Here is a 19,862-nt window from a genome sequence, read left to right on the forward strand (position 1 = left end):
GGTCCTTGGACCCAGCCTGCCTGCAGCAGATATATGGTTCCTATTCTCCAATTCCCTTCACTTCCTTAATTTTTTTTTTTTCACTTCAACTCCAGTCTGATTCCAGCTCAGCAAAGACCTCACTGCTGTTGTAGGAAGCCATTTCAACCCGTGTCAGAATGGGGTAAGCATCCTCCATAAGTCCTCAGCCTCTGGTGCTTCCCTCCACCCAGACCTTCAACTGTCCCTGGGCTTGTCACCACCCCACAGCTCCTGCTTCTCTCGGCTCCTTGAGGGCAGCGTGTTTATCTCCTATTACTAAACTGAATACCCAGTGCAGACATTTAATATGTGTTAATATATTGGCTAGTTCATTAGATCCTCCCAAATCCTCTCTGATTAAGGGGCTAGAAAAAGTTTTATTTGCTTCATTCAGTAAATAGGCAGCTGCAACTAGTGAGGAACAGAAGTTAAACTAAAATCTGAAATTGAGACCAGTGCTCTCTCTACTATTCTCTCTCTCTGCCCTCTCTTTGCCATGGTTACACACACACACACACACACACCACTGTGAATGAATTCTAGGTCAAGTTAAGATGTTAGCCAGATATTCCAACCACTGTACTGATAGGACTCTAAACAAGTTTGAAAAGCATTTTGCAAGACATTTATGGAAGTAAGAGATATGTTTTTATTTAACCACCAGAACCTCCATAAAAATTGAGATTGTTATTTCTGGAGATTCCAGAATTTCCTTTGAAAGTATCCCCCCTAACTCGAAAGAAAGTCTGATGCAGCCTCGTAAATATCTATGTTGTAATAGGTGCTGTGTCACTGAGAACCACTGAAACGGCAGGGTTAAGAGCACAAAAGTGGCAGCAAACCATATATGGCGAAACCCATTTCTTTAAACTTGTGATGAACTCAAGTTCTGCTTTCCATTTTCTCAAAGCTGAAATCAGCCACGCTTTGTCAAACTGAGAGAGGCACACGCATTCAGAACCTTCACTGGCTCCGGTTTCCAGCCTCCGAGGGCTCCACGCCAAACAGACTGAGCATGCGGGCCACACTTGCCATGACAGCCTGGATGGTTTCCTTAGTTTCCAGCTATGAAAACACAGCAATTAGTTTGCCAGGTATCGAAAATGAAGATTTCATCAAAGACTGTGTTCGATTTCATAACAAGTTCCGATCAGAAGTGAATCCAACAGCCAGTGATATGCTATACATGGTAAGGAAAATATCAGTATTTGTGATAGAAGTAAGCTAACGTGTGTTGATTTTAGAGGTCAGTCCTTGCTAATCCTAAATGCCTTTTTGTTCCCGTTGTGATTAACGTGTGCAGTAAATTCACAATCTGTGATCAAAACGAATCCGGTTTAGCTCTGTTGACTCATCTTTTCTAAGCAAGCTCAGCAAATACATTTTACTCCTCTTTTTAAATGCTTCCTTTCCTCCGGTCAGAAGATGTTACTTTTTTTTTTTTTTTTTTACTTTCTTCCCTGTTAATTTTTTGAGGGCTTTTTTTGTTTGTTTATCTCTAAGTTTACTTTTCTGTTGTTGCTGGCAGAGCATATTGACTTTCTCTGGAAGGCAGCATGGCATCTCAGGAAAGGATAGGATTTTGAATCAGTCAGGCATGGGTTTGAATGCCAGCTCTGTGGCTGTGAGCTAGTTTTTAATCTTTCTGAGCTCCTCAGGATACGGGCTGTTGTGTTTATTTAATTATATATACCATGTGAAACACAGCCTTAAGTATTCTGCACATAACAGGCCCTCAGTGAAATGCTGATCTGTGTCCCTCATTTAGATTCTAAATTCCACAAAACAAGATCATCAAGTTTCCCAGTGGCCTTATTCAACACTGGGAGACCACACGTACAGGGAGGACCCTTCTCTATTCAGTCATCGCCATTATCATGCCTCATTCCCCCCCTTCAAATTCTCACTCTGCTCATTCCAGTTACATTTTTTGGTAACAGTTTTCATTCTTTTTGAAAGAATCTTTATTCAGGAGGCCGGCCACCTGGGGAGAAGGCAGACTCTGGTCCAAAAGCCAGCTCCACGGTTTCTGCCTAGCCAAGAAGGCTTTAAAGGGACTGGGCGTGGTTAATTAGGGAGGGGGTGCGGTGGCCTGTAACGTTTCCTGATTCCGTGTAGGTTCAGTGGTGCCTCTTTACAGCTTTCAGTGCCTGGCGGTTGAGCAAGAGGTCTAATTCCTGTCTGTGATGGGTGAGGGCTTTCTGTTCTCTCATTAACTGTATGATGCCACATAACACTCTGGTCATCAGTTCCTCATCTTCCAGTGTCTGTACTGATCCCTCTCCAAATCTTTTTCCTCATTGTAGTTGAAAGATCTTTACAAAACCCAATTTTCATTCTGGACCCTCCTACTGTTTAACGTTTCTTTTTGCAGACTTGGGACCCAGGGCTAGCGCGAGTTGCGCAAACATGGGCAAGAAACTGTCAGTTTGTACACAACGTTCAGCTGCATTCAAGCTACAAGCTGCATCCAAATTTCTCCTCTCTGGGAGAAAACATCTGGGCTGGGTCTCTATCCCTGTTTTCTGCATCTTCAGCCATCACAAACTGGTACGATGAAGTTCAGTACTACGACTTCAGGACTCAGAAATGCACCAAAGTCTGTGGCCATTACACTCAGGTAAGTATCTGCCTGCTCCATATTCTCTTGAAACTATCTCTTCAAAGGCAAAGAGAAAACTGGAATCTGGTGTTAAGAAAATATAGAGTAAGCTGGTGTGCCTGTACATGTCAGAGAGTAGAGCTTACAAGCTTACCTAAAAAATAAAAAAAATGGAGCAGACTTCAATAGCAGAGGGGGTGGTGCTTGAAGAGGTTAGTTACGTGTTTAAACGCAAAAGGTGAGGCTCACCAATCTGGACAGACTTTGAATATTTTGATAACAGCTGCCTGCCTGGGGCACTTTGTTCCATTTGTGAGCAATCAGAGGACTTTATGAGTGAATGGATTTTCAGGTATGCGTCCTCTATAAAATTTGAGGCAGTTGATTGGGGTCTATAAAATTGGGAGAAACAAGCCTCTCAGACAGAAGCATCAATTCCATAGCCTCCTATTCCTTCAAACATGAACCGAGAGCCTGTGATGGGTCACACAAGGAAGAGAAAAACAATGGTGAGGCCAACATGTAAATTTGTGTAAACCATTCTGTGGCTATTCCGCCCCCATTGAGATTTTTTTTTTCACTCAGGTTGGTTTTGGTTTCCTAACCCTAAGGCATGTTTGCAACGTGATGGCAACAAGTCCCTAGGGTAGCATGTCTATCGTCTTACTATCCTGCCTCCTGATCCTGGTCACATTTCATTTATTTACTTTTCTTCCTGGCAGTCCTTGTCAAGCCAATAAGTAAGGGTGCTGAACCTATGTCTGACTGCTTCTTATATACAAAAATGTGCTGAAGTGAGGAATGAGGGTACAAACATTTCTAACAAGGCAGTTAACTTGGAATAATAGGTGTTTTTAAAGAGCAAAATGTTGTTGGAAAAAGTCTCAGGGCAGCTCAGCCTCATAGAGCCTCTGATCACGCTGGTGTTGTTACAGGTGAAACAAGTTTGGCACAGATATTTACTATTATGATGTGAGGGGAAGGGCGGATTTCAGTGAAATTTTCATCTCTAGATTATTATAGGCAAGAATGAGCTATCAAACCACCAGCAATATTGGTCCCTTTCTTGAAAATATGAGTTAGCTTTCCCCTAGACTCATCCCATAAACAATTAATCTTGGTTTATGTTTACAAAAAATTTTAACCAGAAAAGTGATTCCATCAGAATCCCAAAAGTCCTAGAAGGCAAGAAAGCTAAATCCAGTTTGCCCACAAGCGGCACTGGTACCATTAAACATTGCACCATTTACATTTTTTTTTTAAAGTTTATTTATCTATTTTGAGAGAGAGACAGCATGAGCAGGGGAGGGGTAGAGAGAGAGAGAATCCCAAGCAGGCTCCACACTGTCAGCACAGCCTGATAGGGGCCTTAAACCCATGAAACCGTGAGATCATGATCTGAGCTGAGATAAAGAGTCGAACACTTAATTGACTGAGCCACCCAGGCGCCCCAACATTGCACTGTTTAAGTCTCCAAAAATAATTGTCAGTTTGAGGGTACGGACTCTCATTCAGTGTTTAAGCTTCTATCATATGCCAGGCACTGTGTAAGGCACTCACTGATCATATATCTTAGTGCAGATTCCTGCAAAACAGAGCCTGGAACAATAGCTTATGTCCTACCGCCTTATTTTTTTAATGTTTATTTGTTTTGAGACAGAAAGCACACAAGCAGAGAGAGGGGGGAGAGAAAATCCCAAGCAGGGTCTCTACTATCAGAGCAGAGACCTGTGTGGGGCTCTACTCATGAATCAAGAGATGCTGACCTGAGCCAAAATCAAGAGTGGGATGCTTAACCAACTGAGCCACCCAGGTGCCCCAGTCCTAACACTTAATTGAGGAGTACAATCACCAAGAAGTAAAAGTGAGGAGAAATGGGGGTGGTACAAGGAATGAGGGACACAGATGGCAATGACCCCTGACCTTTAGGAATTGACCTTCCTTGGGGAGAGACCAATGTGTAAGTGGCTGTAATACAATGCATTGTTGGTGTAATTTGGAGAAACTGACAAGTTGCTATGTGAGCAAAGAGGGCAGAGCAACTTATCTGGCCAAAGGGAGGTATGGAGACATAGGAGTTATTCACACAGCAGGAGCCATATCACTTGGTTCTTGAAAACTAACGGAGAGCTTATCAAATGAAAAAGAAAAGGAGAAGAACTCCAGGCAAAACTGAAAAGGGGTACAAGGTAGACAGTGTGTACAAATGAGCCTTGTACTTCAGAAGCGTGGCTAGTAGCTCACCACAACAAATACGCAAAGATCTAAAGACTGTCATATCGGCCACAGACTCCTGAACCATGCAGTTAAGACACTCCATGTCCATCCTTCCAGGGACTCAAAACAAGAGGAGGAAACTTGATTTTACATCCGTCACATAGACCTGAGATTTCAGAGATGGCCCTCCCCAAATTAGCTGGGCTTATTTGTAAATGTTCCCTTTCCATATAGGACAAAAAAAGGAGAGCTAACATTTCAGATATGAGAAAATTCATTTCCTTACATACAGGTATCAGAGCCCAAGCTGAGTGATTCCTAATCTGCTCTCGCAAAGAGACCACTACATTCTACCCCCAATTCTGAAAAGCAAGCCTTTTCCTGGAGAGGAAGTCCAGGGACCCCATGGGTCAGACATAATGCATCCACAGCAACCATTTTTTTTTTAAATGTTTATTTATTTTTGAGAGACAGAGTCCAAGCAGGGGAGGGGCAGAAAGAGAGGGAGACACAGAATCCGAAGCAGGCTCCAGGGCCTAAGCTGTCAGCACAGAGCCAAATGGGAGGCTGGAACCCACGAACCATGAGATCACGACCAGAGGTTTAACCAACTGAGCCACCTAGGTGCCCCCGCAGCAACCACTTTTAAGTGAGTGTGGTACTCAGCTCTCCGTGGTTAAAGAAACCATTCAAATCTTATCACAAACCTGTCAGAGAACCACTGTCATCCATAGATGAGACAACAGGCTCAGAGAAGTTAGGAAGTTGTTTTCCCACATCTTACATGCCCACTTGTGTAGACCCAACCTCAGCTGGTCCACCTTAGACCCCCTGAAAACAAACCCTAGTCCCCCTGCATGGTCCCATTTCTGTTCCAACAAGATGAGAGAAACTATCATGAACCAGGAGAAACAAGTCAAACTAAAAGCATAAATATGCATTGGTGGGAAAGGAACTGTCCACCTAAAGAAGAAGGTGATTCTGGGGTGCCTGAATGATTCAGTCTGTCTACAGCTCAGGTCATGATCTCAGTTCGTGAGATGGAGCCCCACTTGGGGCTCTGTGCTGTCAGCACAGAGCCTGCACGGGATCCTCTGTCTCCCTTTCTCTGCTCCTCTCCCCCCACTTCAAAAATAAACATTAAAAAAAGAGAAGAAGGTGGTTCATAGGACCGCTACAGCAGATGATAAAAAACTTCAGTTCTCCTTAAAGAAGTTAGGGGTGAATGCTGTCTCCGGTATTGAAGAAGTGAGTATGTTCACAAACCAAGGAATGGCGATCCACTTCCATGAGCCTAAAGTTCAGGCATCTGGGGCAGTAAACACTTTCACATTCCAGGCCATACTGAGACCAAGCAGTTGACAGAAATCTGCCCAGTATCTTAAACCAACTTGGTGCAGTCTGGCTAGTTTGGGAAGACCAGCTGAAGCTCTTCCCACACAGTCCCTGGACAGAAAAGCACCACTCGCTACCGGAGAGGAGGAGGAGGAGAATGAAGTTCTAGATCTTGTGGAGAATTTTTTTTTTTTTTAATTTTTTTTTTAACGTTTATTTATTCCTGAGACAGAGAGAGACAGAGCACGAGCAGGCGAGGGTCAGAGAGAGGGAGACACAGAATCTGAAACAGGCTCCAGGCTCTGAGCTGTCAGCCCAGAGCCCGACGCGGGGCTCGAACTCACGGACTGCGAGATCATGACCTGAGCCGAAGTCGGACACTCAACCGACTGAGCCACCCAGGCGCCACTTGTGGAGAATTTTGATGAAGCTTCCAAGAAGGAAGCAAACTGAACGGAGTCAACTTCTGAAGATAGAGCTTGAAGAAGTTACTGGGAGCTGCTATTTTGTACTATGACTGCTTTTTAGAATTCTGTTCATGGATCTGATAAAATCTAGATCTCTAATATTTTTAAGCCCAAGCCCCTTGGACAGCGTAGTGTTTTTTAGTTTTTGCTTAGACACAATTCATTCTTTGCAGCTAATTAAGCTGAAGAGGCCTGAGAATAAAGTTTGAAACAAGGTTAATAAAGTTTTTTTGCCGGGGTGCTTGGGTGGCTCAGTCAGTTGGGCGTCCGACTTCATGGTCTCACAGTCTGTAAGTTCAGCCCCGCGTCGGGCTCTGTGCTGACAGCTCAGAGCCTGGAGCTTGTTTCGGAGTCTGTGTGTGTGTCTCTCTCTCTGACCCTCCCCTGTTGATGCTCTGTCTCTCTCTGTCTCAAAAATAAACATTAAAAATAAGGGTTTTTTTTTTGCCTAGTTAAAAAAAAAAAGAAGAAGAAGGATTTGTTTGCCCAGTGTCACAAAACTAATAAGAGGAAGAGCTGGGATCCAGATATCGGTTATGTTGTAAGGATTAAGTAATGGAATGTTTGTAAGTTATAATAAAGTGCTGCTACTTAGGCATTAAACAAAGGTTAGATCTCCATGAGCTGGTTTTCCGCCAATTATATAGGAAGAACACTTTGACAGCTTGGTTAAAGATGCCTTTACATTAAAATTTGATGTTTTCATCCTTGTAAGAAATCTTTTGGGAGATTCAAGACTACTCAGTTGCCATTGTAAATTCTTGCTATAAATTACCTCAAGTGGCTATTATAATAGCCCACTTATCCTCATCTTCTATTAATAAAAAACAAGCTATTTTCAGATTTTGGCTGGTGAGGGGTGATTGTACACAGTAAAGATAATAGATTTAGATCCAATCATTATCTCCTAAAGATGTGATATTTCTTGACACATGAGGTCCACACATTAGCTTTGTCTTCACTAGAGATAGATTTGCACTAAGAATTTTGGTATATTAATATCGGAGATTAGATATTTTATTGCTGGCAGCTCACCTTTATAACATTTGGTAACAGAATGGTTTGACTTAAGTGTATGGGCGGGGCAGCAGTTTAGGTGTGGTAGTGCTGAGAATGCCCACTAGATGGCACCATTGATAGCATTTTTGGTTTTAGCCCTACCTCCCCCACCAACTGCTACCCGCTTATTTTTACACTGTTACAGACCAATAAAGTGGGACATGTTTCACAGTTTCTCTACCTGGTTTTATATATGTTGCAGCGTTACCATACTCCTGATAATAGTGCCTGATAATGAGTCGGATGGACTCATACTGAGACTTGAAAGATGGTGGGAAGGGGGTGTTAACTCCAAAGGAGAGACATACCTGCCCCTAGTAGGTTCCCCAGATGTGCCGTTTTTGTTAGAAAGGCTTTTGTTAGAAAAGCAGGCTTTCCCTGCTTCTGCTAGAAGGGAAAACAGCATCTTGCTCAGGGCATGGATTGCCCTCATAGTACTTTGTGGTCAAGTAGAAGTACGTTCCAACTTCCACCAATAAAAATAGAGGCAATACTTCTTTAGTGATGTGTTAAACATGATGTTGCACGTAAAGTGCTTAACATTACCTTGGCACCAAGTAAATTTCCAATAATCAGTAGTTCTCATTATTTTTTTTATAATTAGGTTTATTTTTTTTTTACCATATTAAAAGAAATGAAAGCACACAATAGGAATCTGCCTGAAACAAGAGAGTTTTCAAAGATTTTAAAACAAGAAAATTAGTAGAGAATAAAACATGAACATTTGCTGACTGCTTGCCATGTGCCAGCAGCTGTTCTAAGCACTTTACTATCCCATTTAAAATGTCAAAATAAGCCTTAGAGTTGAGAGCGTTATCCTCACTAAATAGTCGAGGAAGCAAAGGGCAAGGTCGCACAGTGAGTGGCCAAGCTGGAATATGAACTCAGTCTTTGGGGCCCCAGAGCCCACAAGTTGAAGCCAGAATCTGAGTGTCCACACAGCCTTTAAAAAAAATTTTTTTTAACGTTTTTTTTTGTTTGTTTTTTTATTTGAGAGACAGAGACAGAGTGCAAGCCGGGAGGGACAGAGATAGAGGGAGACACAGAATCCAAAGCAGGCTCCAGGCTGTGAGCTGTCAGCACAGAGCCCATCGCGGGGCTCGAACTCACAGACCACGAGATCATGACCTGAGCCAAAGTCCGATTCTTTTTTGTTTTTGTTTTTTTTAATGTTTATTCTTGAGAGAGAGGCAGAGTGCAAGTGGAAGAAGGGCAGAGAGAGGGAGACACAGAATCTGAAGCAGGGTCCAGGCCCTGAGCTGTCAGCACAGAGCCCCATGTGGGGCTTGAACCCATGAACTGTGAGATCATGACCTGAGCTGAACTCAGATGCTTAGCTGAGCCACCCAAATGCCCTGTCAATGTCCATAAAGCTTTTAACAAGAGACCAACTTGAATGGATAACTAAACTGTGGGACATCCATGCAATCAAGAAGTGAACCCAACAGTATGAATGGGTCTCAAATACTTATGCTCAGTGAAAGATGCCAGAGTGAAAAAAAACTTTTAAACTGACCCCATTTATATAAAATTCTGGGAAAAAGCAAAAGTAGAGAGACAGAGAACAGATTAGTGATTGTCAGGGGGTGGGGGTAGGAGCCAACCACAAAGGAACACAAGGGAACTTTCTGGGGTGATGGAAGTATTCTAGGTCTTGAATATGGCGGTGGCTACACAACTATGTTTTTATCAAAATTCATGGAACTGTACACCTAAAAAGGATGGATTTTATTGTGTTAAATACAAGTTGACTTTAAAGAAGAAAACACCAATGAAAACAAAATGGTAACTAACACTGCATGCCCTTGGAAAAAAAGAGACTGGAAAAGAAAAGTAAAAGACAGTAAAACAAAAGAAACAGCATTAAAGGTGTGTGTGTGGGAAGCCCAAAGATATAGAATACTTGAGATAAAACAAACCCCGGAGAAAGTGCTCAAAGACCAAAGGAGAAAAAATAAATACAAAATGATTGATAGTCGTGATAGTAAAAGGAATACAGACAACATTGCACCCAATTAGCATGCATGATAATCACCTGAGGAACTTGTTAAAATATAGATTTTGTTCTTTCTTAGGGCTAAGTAATATTCCTATATATGTAATACATTTTCCTGAAGAAGAAATTCTGGTATTTGCAACAACATGGATAGACCTAGAGGGTATTATGCTAGTGAAATAAGTCAGGCCAAGAAAGGCAAATACCATATGGTCTCACATATATGTGGAATCTAAACAAGAAACAAACTCTTAGAAAGAGAGAAAAGACTAGTGGTTGTTGGGATGGGGTGGGGAGACAAAATGAGTAAATGTGGTCAAAAGCTCAAACTTACAGTTATAAAATAACTAAGTCCTGGGGATGTAAAGTACAGCATGTCAACTATAGTTAACATCATATTGTATATTTGAGAGTTTCTAAGAGAGTAAGTCTTAAAAGTTCTCATCACAAGAAAAAAAATTTGTAACTATATGGTGATGGATGTGTCAAATAACAAAAGTTCAACCAAGTGAATTTTAAAGATCTAATTGGTTTTATGAACTAATCCATGAATCAGGTAGCATCCCATCTAGCAAGTAGAGGGGAGCTCTAAAGGGCTATAGAAAGGGAAAGGTGTTTTTAAAAAAAAAAAAAAAAATATATATATATATATATATATTTATATATATTTATATATATATATATAAAAAAAATATATATATATATATATATTTATTTATTTGGGTTGGGGGCGGGGAAGAGAGTGAGGAGGAGAGAGAGTCCCAAGCAGGCTTGCATCAGTACAGAGCTCGACGTGGGGCTCGATCCCACAAACCGTGAGATCATGACCTGAGCCAAAGTCAAGAGTTGGATGCTCAACTGACTGAGCCACCCCGGCACCCAAAGGAGTGCATTTAATTGCTGGCTTATCTCTAGTGTCTAGATACTAGCTCTTTAAACAGCTTTTTTCGTTAGGCTCCATTGACACCAAACACTCTTGGTTAAGACGAGCTATGTAATTTGTGGGGCCAGGTGCAAAATGAAAATGTAAAGTCCCTTGTTCAAAAGTCAGGGGGAAAATGCCACTAAATGTGGGAACATAGGTGACAACGTTGAACTAAATCAAGTATGGAGTCTTCCCACTGTGGGGTCCAGGGCGACAGCATAGGCCCCTCTCCCTGAAGAAGCTGGCTCTGTGCTTGGTTTTCCTCCTGTGCCACTCACCACCCTTTTTCCATCTAGCCTTGATCTAGATAATAATCTAGAGACGGTCACATTCAGCAGCAAAGTCACTATGCACTTGGATGTTTAATTAGGCGTCTCAAAGGGAATGGGACTTGAACGGAAGCCCTGTCCATATTCCCACCCACCCTGCTCCTTCCCTTCCCCCATCTCAGTAAATGTTACTCAGGCCCCAAATGTTCCGTCTCACCTCACACTCAAGGCAAAAGCAAATCCTTTCAGCGGTACCTAGAGCTAAAGCATGAACGTGACGGATTCCCAGGAACCCGCGACCGCCACCCAAGTGTGGGTCACCGTCTTCTCTTGCTTGCACCCCTGGAACAGCCTCCCAAATGCCCTCCCTCTTTCTTCCCTTGCTCTTCTCAGTCCATTTACTTCATGACAACCAAGTGATCTTTCTGACGCAAAAAGGAGCCTGTGCTCACTTGCCTACGAGATTCCCCACGACCTGCCCGTCTGCCTCCTTCCTTAATGCCAACGACTCTCCCCACTCACTGGATCCCAGCTCTGCCTGCTTCTTTCTGCCACTGTCACCGCCGCGCCGTCCCACCTCAGGGCCTCTGTGCCGCTGCTGTCTCCACATGGAAGGCTCTTCCTCCCACGTTGCGGTCTCCTGCGAGGTCATCCCCAGCGCTGCCCCCTGCAGGCCTCAGCTCCAAGGCCTCCTCCAGCGCCCCTTCTCTGGGCTCTCAGGATGGGCCCCCCACCCCAGCACTATTTTATTTTATTTCAAATGCCAAAATGATCTTAGTATCATTTATATGTTTATTTCACACACCCACACCCCAATAATAATTACAAGTCTTGTTTCTGAGTTCTCAGCACCTAGGAGTCCCCTGGTAATAACTGCTCCACCTAAACAAGAGTGAACACACCTCACCGCGTTTATGAAGTCCTAATCATACTCCAATGTTCACTTTATCGTCTCTCTCTCTCGCTACAAATCCTTATTTCAGGTTGTTTGGGCGGCTAGTTACAAAGTGGGCTGTGCAGTACAGTATTGTCCCAGCGTTCATGGCACCAGTATTTCCCACGGAGCGCTTTTCATATGCAACTACGGACCAGGGTAAGTACCCAAATCGATTCTTCTAAGAAAAACTTCTTAAATCTATTTTAGAAGTATTAATCTTCATTACAGAAAATTGGGATAATAAAGAAAGGGTAAAAAAGAAAATTAATATCCCCTTAATTCCTCTAACCTAGAGATCTACTCCATTAACATCTGGTACATTTTTAAAAAAAATATACATGTGTGTTTCTGTGTCTGTGTGCACCCCTTACAAATGCTATATAAATACACACACAACATATATGTTTAGAGTGGCAACACTAAAATGTTTGCAGGGACATAGATTAATTGGAAATGATAATAATACCACGGAATAGGAGGACTGATGTTACTCTATTGGTTTATTAAAAACTTGGCATGTTTTACAGAATTTTCAAAGCAAAAATAAATTGAGAATTAAATTTCTCAATTTATGTAATTTATTTCATTTACTTCTGAAAGTTTTGTTTTTGAAACGGATACAATTTTTCTCCCTTTGGAAAACAGAGTAGACCCATGATATGCCACCTACCACCTTTCTTTTCTTTTCTTTTTTTTTTTTTTTTTTTTACCATTTATTCATTTTTGAGAGATAGAGACAGAGCATGAGTGGGGAAGGGGCAGAGAGAGGGGGACACAGAATCCGAAACAGGCTCCAGGCTCTGAGCTGTCAGCACAGAGCCCAACGAGGGCTGGAACTCTTGAACTGCCAGATCAGGACCTGAGCCAAAGTCGGACACTCAACGCTCTACCAACTGAGCCACCCAGGCGCCCCTCCCCCCACCTTTCTTTAAACTTCTATATGTGTGCTTATGCATCAAACACATTATTTAGAAAATGGATATCATACTGGAAATGCACAGTTTCTACTTTTTACTTAAAATTATACCATGAGCATTTTCCACATCATTAAAATTTTAAACGTGATATCAATAATTATAAAAATATGAGAGTACTGTTTCATGAGGATGATGCCAAAGGTGAAGAAGGAAGTCCCTGCCCCTCCCAAAGCCAAAGCAAAGGCTTTGAAGACCAAGAAAGTGGTGCTGAAAGACATTCACAGGCACTTAAAAAAAGATCCACATGTCTGCTACCTTCCAATGGCCCGAGACACTGAGTCTCTGAATGCAGCCCAAGTATCTTTGAACGAGTGCTCCCGGGAGAAACAACCTTGACCACTATGTCATCATCAAGTTCCCCCAACTACCAAGTCAACCATGAAGAAAGTAGAAGACAAAACACTTGTGTTCATTGTGGTGCCACCAAGCATCAGATCAGACAGGCTGTGAAGAAGCTCTATGACATTGACATGGCCAAGGTCAACATCCTGATCAGGCCCAATGGAGAGAAGGCATATGTTTGACTGGCTCCTGACTATGATGCTTTGGATGTTCTCAACAAAATTGTGATCATGTAAACTGAATCCAGCTGGTTAAATATAAATATAAATCTTTTCACCATAAAAAAAAATGAGAGTAATACTGATAAAATATTTACCATATGTTAAGCACTTTTCTAAGTGCTTCATACATATTAACTTACTTAATCTTCATGAAAAGTCTTGAGATGGGTCCTGTTACCACCCCTGTTTGGCAGATAAGAAAACTGAGGCACTGAGGAGTGAGTAGTCTACCAGGGTTCCACAGTTGGTGACACTATGTCATAGTGTCTGTGGACTGGACATAGTGTCTATGTTACTGGACTGTGACCTGGGCTGTCTGGCTTCTGAGTCTGTGCTTAGGTGGTCACATGACAGCTCATCCTATTGAAGAAGTTAGATTGTTGTCTGCATTTTCTTTTAATATTAGATGAACAACCTTGAATGTAAGTCTTCAGTCACATCTATTTCCCTACAATTTCTAGAAATAGTATACTAAGTAAAAGGTGTGAACATCTTTATGTTTTTAAAAGTGCTTATGGCCAAATTATTCTACACTATTATTATATCAATTTATGCTTCTTCATTAGTACTGGATATTATATTTTTTTAGTATTTTCTAATTTGAAAGAAACTGTTATTTTATGTTTCTTTTGCATCTCTTTGACCACTGGTGATTATAAATTTTCACCTGATTTCTTATTTACATTCCTTCTTTTGTGAACCATATGGTCTGCTCATTTTTCTACCAGAGTGATTTTCTTAATGATTTATGGTAGTTGTTTATATTTTAAAGCTTTAACTCTTTGCCATATATACACCAATCTTTTTCTTTAATTTGTTGCCCTAGAATTATGTTTGGATTTTACCAATCTTTGGGATTCCAGAAGATGTTAGAGGAAGCCTCTCTTTCTTTCCCTGAAATAATGTTCTGAAGAAACGCTGGATAGTCTGAGTGTAGGTGGGGTAAAAGGATTAAAAGCAGGTGTCATTCAGAAGAGAATAGCTTTGACCTAAAATCCCTAAGTCAGAAAACAAGGAAAACCTAGGAAAAACTAGCCAAAGCCATTAAATCAATCAATGGTGACTCTTCATGACATTTATATAGCTTAATGGTTACGATACAGGGTCTTGAGAACCCACCACCTTGGTTCACTTGACCTTGGACAAGTTACTTAACTTCTCTGAATCTGTTTCCTCTGTAAAAAATCGGGATAATAATAGCACCAGCTACTTATCAAGTAGCTATGAAAATTAAACAAGAAAGTTATGTAAAACACCAACTATATCTAATACCTGGCAATGGTATTACATTATTTGAGATTATTAGAGAAGTATTCATAGTTACTATTGTTGTTATAATAAAAAGGCACAAATGGAAATTCTCCTGGTTTAGCCTGACTCTATTTGCCTTTTAGTGTTATAAACAAGAAGTTGTAAAGCTTATAACCGGTTTTAATGCTTCTATAGAGTTAACATTCATTTATTCATACAAATAAGTGGATTCATACAATCATCCAACAAATATTTGTTTACTGAGATGCAAAGGAGAACCAGCCAGACACAGTCCCTGCTTTTATGGAATTTCTATTTCTATGGAATATCTATGGGGCAGATAGACAATAAACTGCATTATGATAGGAGTAATGAAGGAAATACAATATGATACTGTAATCAACACTATCAATTGGCAGGACCCTTTGTTGGATAAAATGATGTATTTAAGCACAGGCATGAAGATTAGAAAGGAACCAGACTCATGAAGAACTTCAGGAACAGATGTCTGCTGCAGAAAACACCTGAAAAGCTTCTGTGGAAAGGATGCAAAAACAGATCAGGGTGCTTGCACCACTGAATCAGATGAAACGGGGAAGGAGGCAGTTCAGCCCTTGCAAGGCGGTGTAGGCCATGGTAAATTTAACTTTATTCACATCCCAAGAGGAATCATCCAAGTATTTTCAGCAAGGGAGTGACAAGACCTGCCTTACATTTGGAGATCACTCTGAATGACATGTGGGAAATGGATTGGAGGCCATAAGGGAGGAGCACAGAGACCAGTTAGGGATGTCCTCATTATCTTCTGCCTTCTCAGCTTGTTTTCCTCCTTCCATGTACAAAAAGTCACATAATTAGCCCACATAATTCTAGGAAGTCCAGTATCCTCTCCATATTTCTGAGATTTCCTAAGAGTGGGGTGCAGGGTGCTTAATTCTCCAGTCACCTGTAACTCAATCTCTGGAGTCATTCATTGCCCAGACCGGTTTTGGCCCCTCCTCCTAGCTGCTACGGGTCATTCTGATCTGCATTTTTCACATACACAACTCTCTCTTCAAGCCCCTGGGCCCCTCTGAGCAAGGCTATCTTGTGATTAGTGGGAGAAAGGATTATAGCACAGAAGAGGAAATGACAACCTTGACTATCTAGTATCTACAGGGTACGAATATACCCTTTGAGAACCCTTACTCATATTTATCTTTTTCTTTAAAGATCTTCTCTCAGGGGGCCTGGCTGCTCAGTCAGTAGAGCATGAGACCCAGGGTCCTGAGTTCGAGTCCCATGTTGGCCAAAGAGATTACTCAAAAAAAAAAAAAAAAAAAAAAAAAAAAAGTCTTTTCCTCAGTCCCAGGGCCCCAACCCTTTCTCCCTCAGGCTGCCAGGGGAAACACTAAAACTTCCTGCTTCTTTATGGACAGAATACATCAGGGCCCTTTGTGTCAATTGTTCCTATCCAGACAAATCCAGGCCTTTCCAGTAGCATGTTTCTCCCAGGATGAATTGTGCCATTTCCCTAGAATTCACAACTGCTTTTTGTTTTTAGCCAGTTTTTGAAGTAGTAATTTCTCCCTCTTGATAGTTTTCACAATTCAACAAAGAATGAAATAGCATAAATGATTTTATTCTAGAACTTGCCCTCTCAAAGAGTATGGTGCTCTTTAACAATGAAAATATCCCCAGATTAATGTGCACTTTGGGCAATTATTATCAGAATCACTATATTCCTTTGACTGTTTCCCACAGTGTAAAGCAAGCATGAGAGTAAACAGAGTTTCTAAAACAACCTAAATTAATTTGGAGCCAAATAAGATTAGAACACATATTTTGGGTTGGAAAGGAGGTGTTAATGAAAGTAATGTGTCCTTAACTTTGGTTCTTAACCAAAGTTTCTTAAAGGTGTTTCTAAAAAAAAGTTTCTAAAAAAAGTTTCTAAAGTATTAGGGGAGGGGAGTTGAGTCCATGAACTGGGATTAGAAAAGTTACATCTTTATTTTCACTAACCTCTACTGAAACTATTTTGGGGTGCCTGGGTGGCTCAGTCAGTTAAGTGTCCAACTTCAGCTCACGTCATGATCTCACAGGTCGTGGGTTCAGGCCCTGCATCGGGGTCTGTGCTGACAGCTGTGAGCCTGGAGCCTGCTTCAAATTCTGTGTCTCCCTCTCTCCCTCCCCCTCCCCTGCTCATGCTCTCTCTCTCTCTCTCAAAAATAAAAAACAATAAACATTAAAAAAAACATTTCATGAATGAAGACAACACTTCAGTCGTATCAGCAGTGTGTATGACTTTGTTAGTACTACTTCTATCTTTGTAAGTATCAGATATTTTCGTATCACATTCTACTCACAGCAGATAACTCAAAATATGGTTTTAATCTTCATTAAAGTTACTGATTATTAAACTTCTTGCTAGGTCTTATTTAATACTTAATAGGGAAGCACATATTGTTCTATCACAAACTATGGAGGCTTGCTAAACTGAGAAGAGCAAATGTGGGTCATGATACCTTAGGATGGACAGTGTTTTGGATGGTGGTGTATACAGGCCAGATAGTAAGTAGAGGGAGTGTTGCCCTGGAGTCAGACAAATCTAGGTTTTATTGTGACTCGGATATGTGTACGCTGTAATTTTTAATTTCTTAGAGCTTTAGTTTCCTTATGTGTCAAATAAAGAAAACATCCAGAATTGTAATAATTAAATGAAATGATGTAGGTGAAGACACAGGTTCACAGACATAGTCCCATGGAGGGAACTCTGCAAATATGAACAGGCTTCTATTTCCGCTTCCCTCACCAACCCTCTGAATCTGTGGACTTCCATCCTGCAGAAAAGATGAGTAGTAAATTTCATTGCAACAACAACAAAAACCCACCTCTCCTAATGGACAGCTTTTTTCTACTTTATAGACAATACAGAAGTTGGCCATACAGAGAAGGGTCCACCTGCAGTGCCTGCCCCAATGATGACAAGTGTTTGGATAATCTCTGCAGTGAGTAAAAGGAAAACTCTACCAATAATACAATGTGTTTGAAACTATTAGAACCTTCTACAGAGCTAAGAATGCAAATATTTGCTTTCTCCTAATAGCTGTTTTCATGGAAGTTGGCATCAGGCAGCAATCAAACCAATGGCTTACTGTCCTAGTAATGAACATATATTTAAGGTGAACTTAGGGAAGCAAAGAATAGCCTTCTTCTGTAGCTCTAATCATTACCACAAAAAGTGACTAAGAAGATAGGAGCTGTAGACCCAAGGTTTGCTGAACTTCAGCAAGATCAAAACAACTGATTTGTAAACACTGAGTTGTCATCTTCAATCCCAGTATAGCAACGCTTTTTTGATCAGCTTTCTGAGCCAGTCATCTCTCTCCCAGTTCGACCATCCTTTATTTCATTCACAGCAGTTTTGTTAAGAGAATTTAGTAAAGTGCAGCCTCTATGCGACAAACATCTCCTCAGAGTATCAACGTATCAACTGAGTATTTCCTTTCGTGTTGCTACAACACTACAAAGCATATTATTTTTTTCCAAGTGAGGCAGTATAAAGTAGGAGTTAGAACCACACATTTTATTTTCTTTTAAGTTTATTTTTATTTTGAGAGGGAGATAGAGAGCAAGCAGGGGAGGGGCAGAGAGGGAGACAGAATCCTAAGCAGGCTCTGCGCTGTAAGCACAGAGCCTGATGCGGGGCTTGAATTCAGGAGCCACGAGATCATGATCTGAGTCGAAGTCAAGAGTCAGACACTTAACCAACTGAGAGCCACCCAGGCGCCCTAGAACCACGCATTTTAAAAACCACATGCCCAAGTTCAATTTCCAGTTCCACCACCGTGACCTGGGGCAACTGTCTGAACAGATTTCCTCAGCAATAGAATGTAGATGGTGGGGCCTCTTCACAGGTTTGGTGAATCAAATCAATGAAAAAAGAAGAAAACACTTCTATTTAGAACAACAGCCTAGTATACAGTAGCACTCAATAAATATTATCTATTATCCACAAATACATCCTCCCAAACTCAACTCCCAAATGTTGAGTTGACTGTTGGTGTTTTCTTTATCCCCAAACCTTGAGACTTTTTATGCCCATGAACGATTCTCATGATGCTTCTTTAAAATCTGTGGTGAAAACTGAGACAATTATTTTAAATTATTTAAAGAGTAATTTAATTGTTGCCACTGGTTCACTGTCTTTCCTGCTGGATTCTAAATTCCAAACAAGTAGGAATTAAGCGTAATTCACTTATACCCTAGTCTGGCTGGCAAATAAGCACTAATCTGGATGTATGTTTCCTTAAAAAAATCCTTCCTTCTCTTTAAAAATCTAGATAATTAGTAACAACACCTCCACAATGACAAGAAAAGCTCCTTTTGGCTTTTTAGCTTTTCATTTTAGATGTATCTTGAAATGGCCTCTGAAACTTCAGAAAATTAAGGCTGTGGTCCAATAATGAAAAGCTCCTGGGCTCTTAATAAAGGGAAAACATGCTAATTTGCATGGGGGTAAGGGTTAGAGGACAGAAGCTTTCATTTAACAGGGGCGCCTGGGTGGCTCAGTTGGTAGAGCAGACTGCTCAGGTCATGATCTTGAGGTTTGTGGGTTCGGGCTCCGCGTCAGGCTCTGTGCTGACAGCGCAGAGCCTGGAGCCTGCTTCAGATTCTATGTCTCTTTCTTTCTCTGCCCCTACCCCGCTTGAATTCTGTCTCTCAAAAAATAAACATTAAAAAAATAAAAGCTTTTAACAGATTCCATCTTTGACAAATTATGGTAAATATTGGAGGAAAAAATTCCTTTCTGGTCCTTTAGGTACTGTTGGCAGGTTCAGTAAATACCCATAGAGGCCAAATCAGCATGGTTTTTACATAATGTGCTGGGTATATCAGTGGTACGTGGGATGATTTTAGCTAGTGCATGAAGGTCCATTTGTCTCGATATTCAAGAGTTGAATAACATTTAAAAAACGTATATGTAAGAAAAAATATAACTAGCACAGCACATCCTTGATTTCATGGTATTAACTGCCAAAAAAGGTAGAGCAGCGGCAGCTTCCTTGTAATTCACCAAAGCCCAAGCAGGGATGCTTACAAGTACCCAGAAGTACTTGCCAGAGTCCCACAGAATTCAACAGCAGCTGGCATACAACTGGCATGGAAACGTCATCTATTTAATAAAAAAAGTATCATGAAGGCTGAGGCAGATGTAGAATTTTCTACCTAGTGCTCTGAATGTCAAAATCTGAATAAAGCTC

At 41.1% G+C, this 19,862-nt stretch overlaps 1 protein-coding gene across 5 annotated transcripts in view; it reads left to right on the plus strand.

Moving 5' to 3' along the window:
* Window positions 1–19,862, plus strand: part of GLIPR1 (GLI pathogenesis related 1) — a 48,956-nt gene that overhangs the window by 8,391 nt on the left and 20,703 nt on the right. For 3 of the 5 annotated variants that reach the window (XM_042947199.1, XM_042947200.1, XM_042947201.1), the window contains exons 2-6: window positions 96–163; window positions 932–1,210; window positions 2,396–2,641; window positions 11,875–11,984; window positions 17,524–17,606. In XM_042947199.1, the coding sequence (XP_042803133.1) occupies window positions 1,037–1,210; window positions 2,396–2,641; window positions 11,875–11,984; window positions 17,524–17,606 (613 nt within the window). In that variant the 5' untranslated portion in view covers window positions 96–163; window positions 932–1,036. Of the gene's footprint in view, window positions 1–95; window positions 164–931; window positions 1,211–2,395; window positions 2,642–11,874; window positions 11,985–17,523; window positions 17,607–19,862 lie in introns of those variants that run through there. The other 2 variants (XM_042947203.1, XM_042947202.1) reach the window with 2 other exon arrangements.

The sequence above is a fragment of the Panthera leo genome, chromosome B4, assembly GCF_018350215.1.
Source record: "Panthera leo isolate Ple1 chromosome B4, P.leo_Ple1_pat1.1, whole genome shotgun sequence".
Taxonomy (NCBI): Eukaryota; Metazoa; Chordata; class Mammalia; order Carnivora; family Felidae; genus Panthera; species Panthera leo.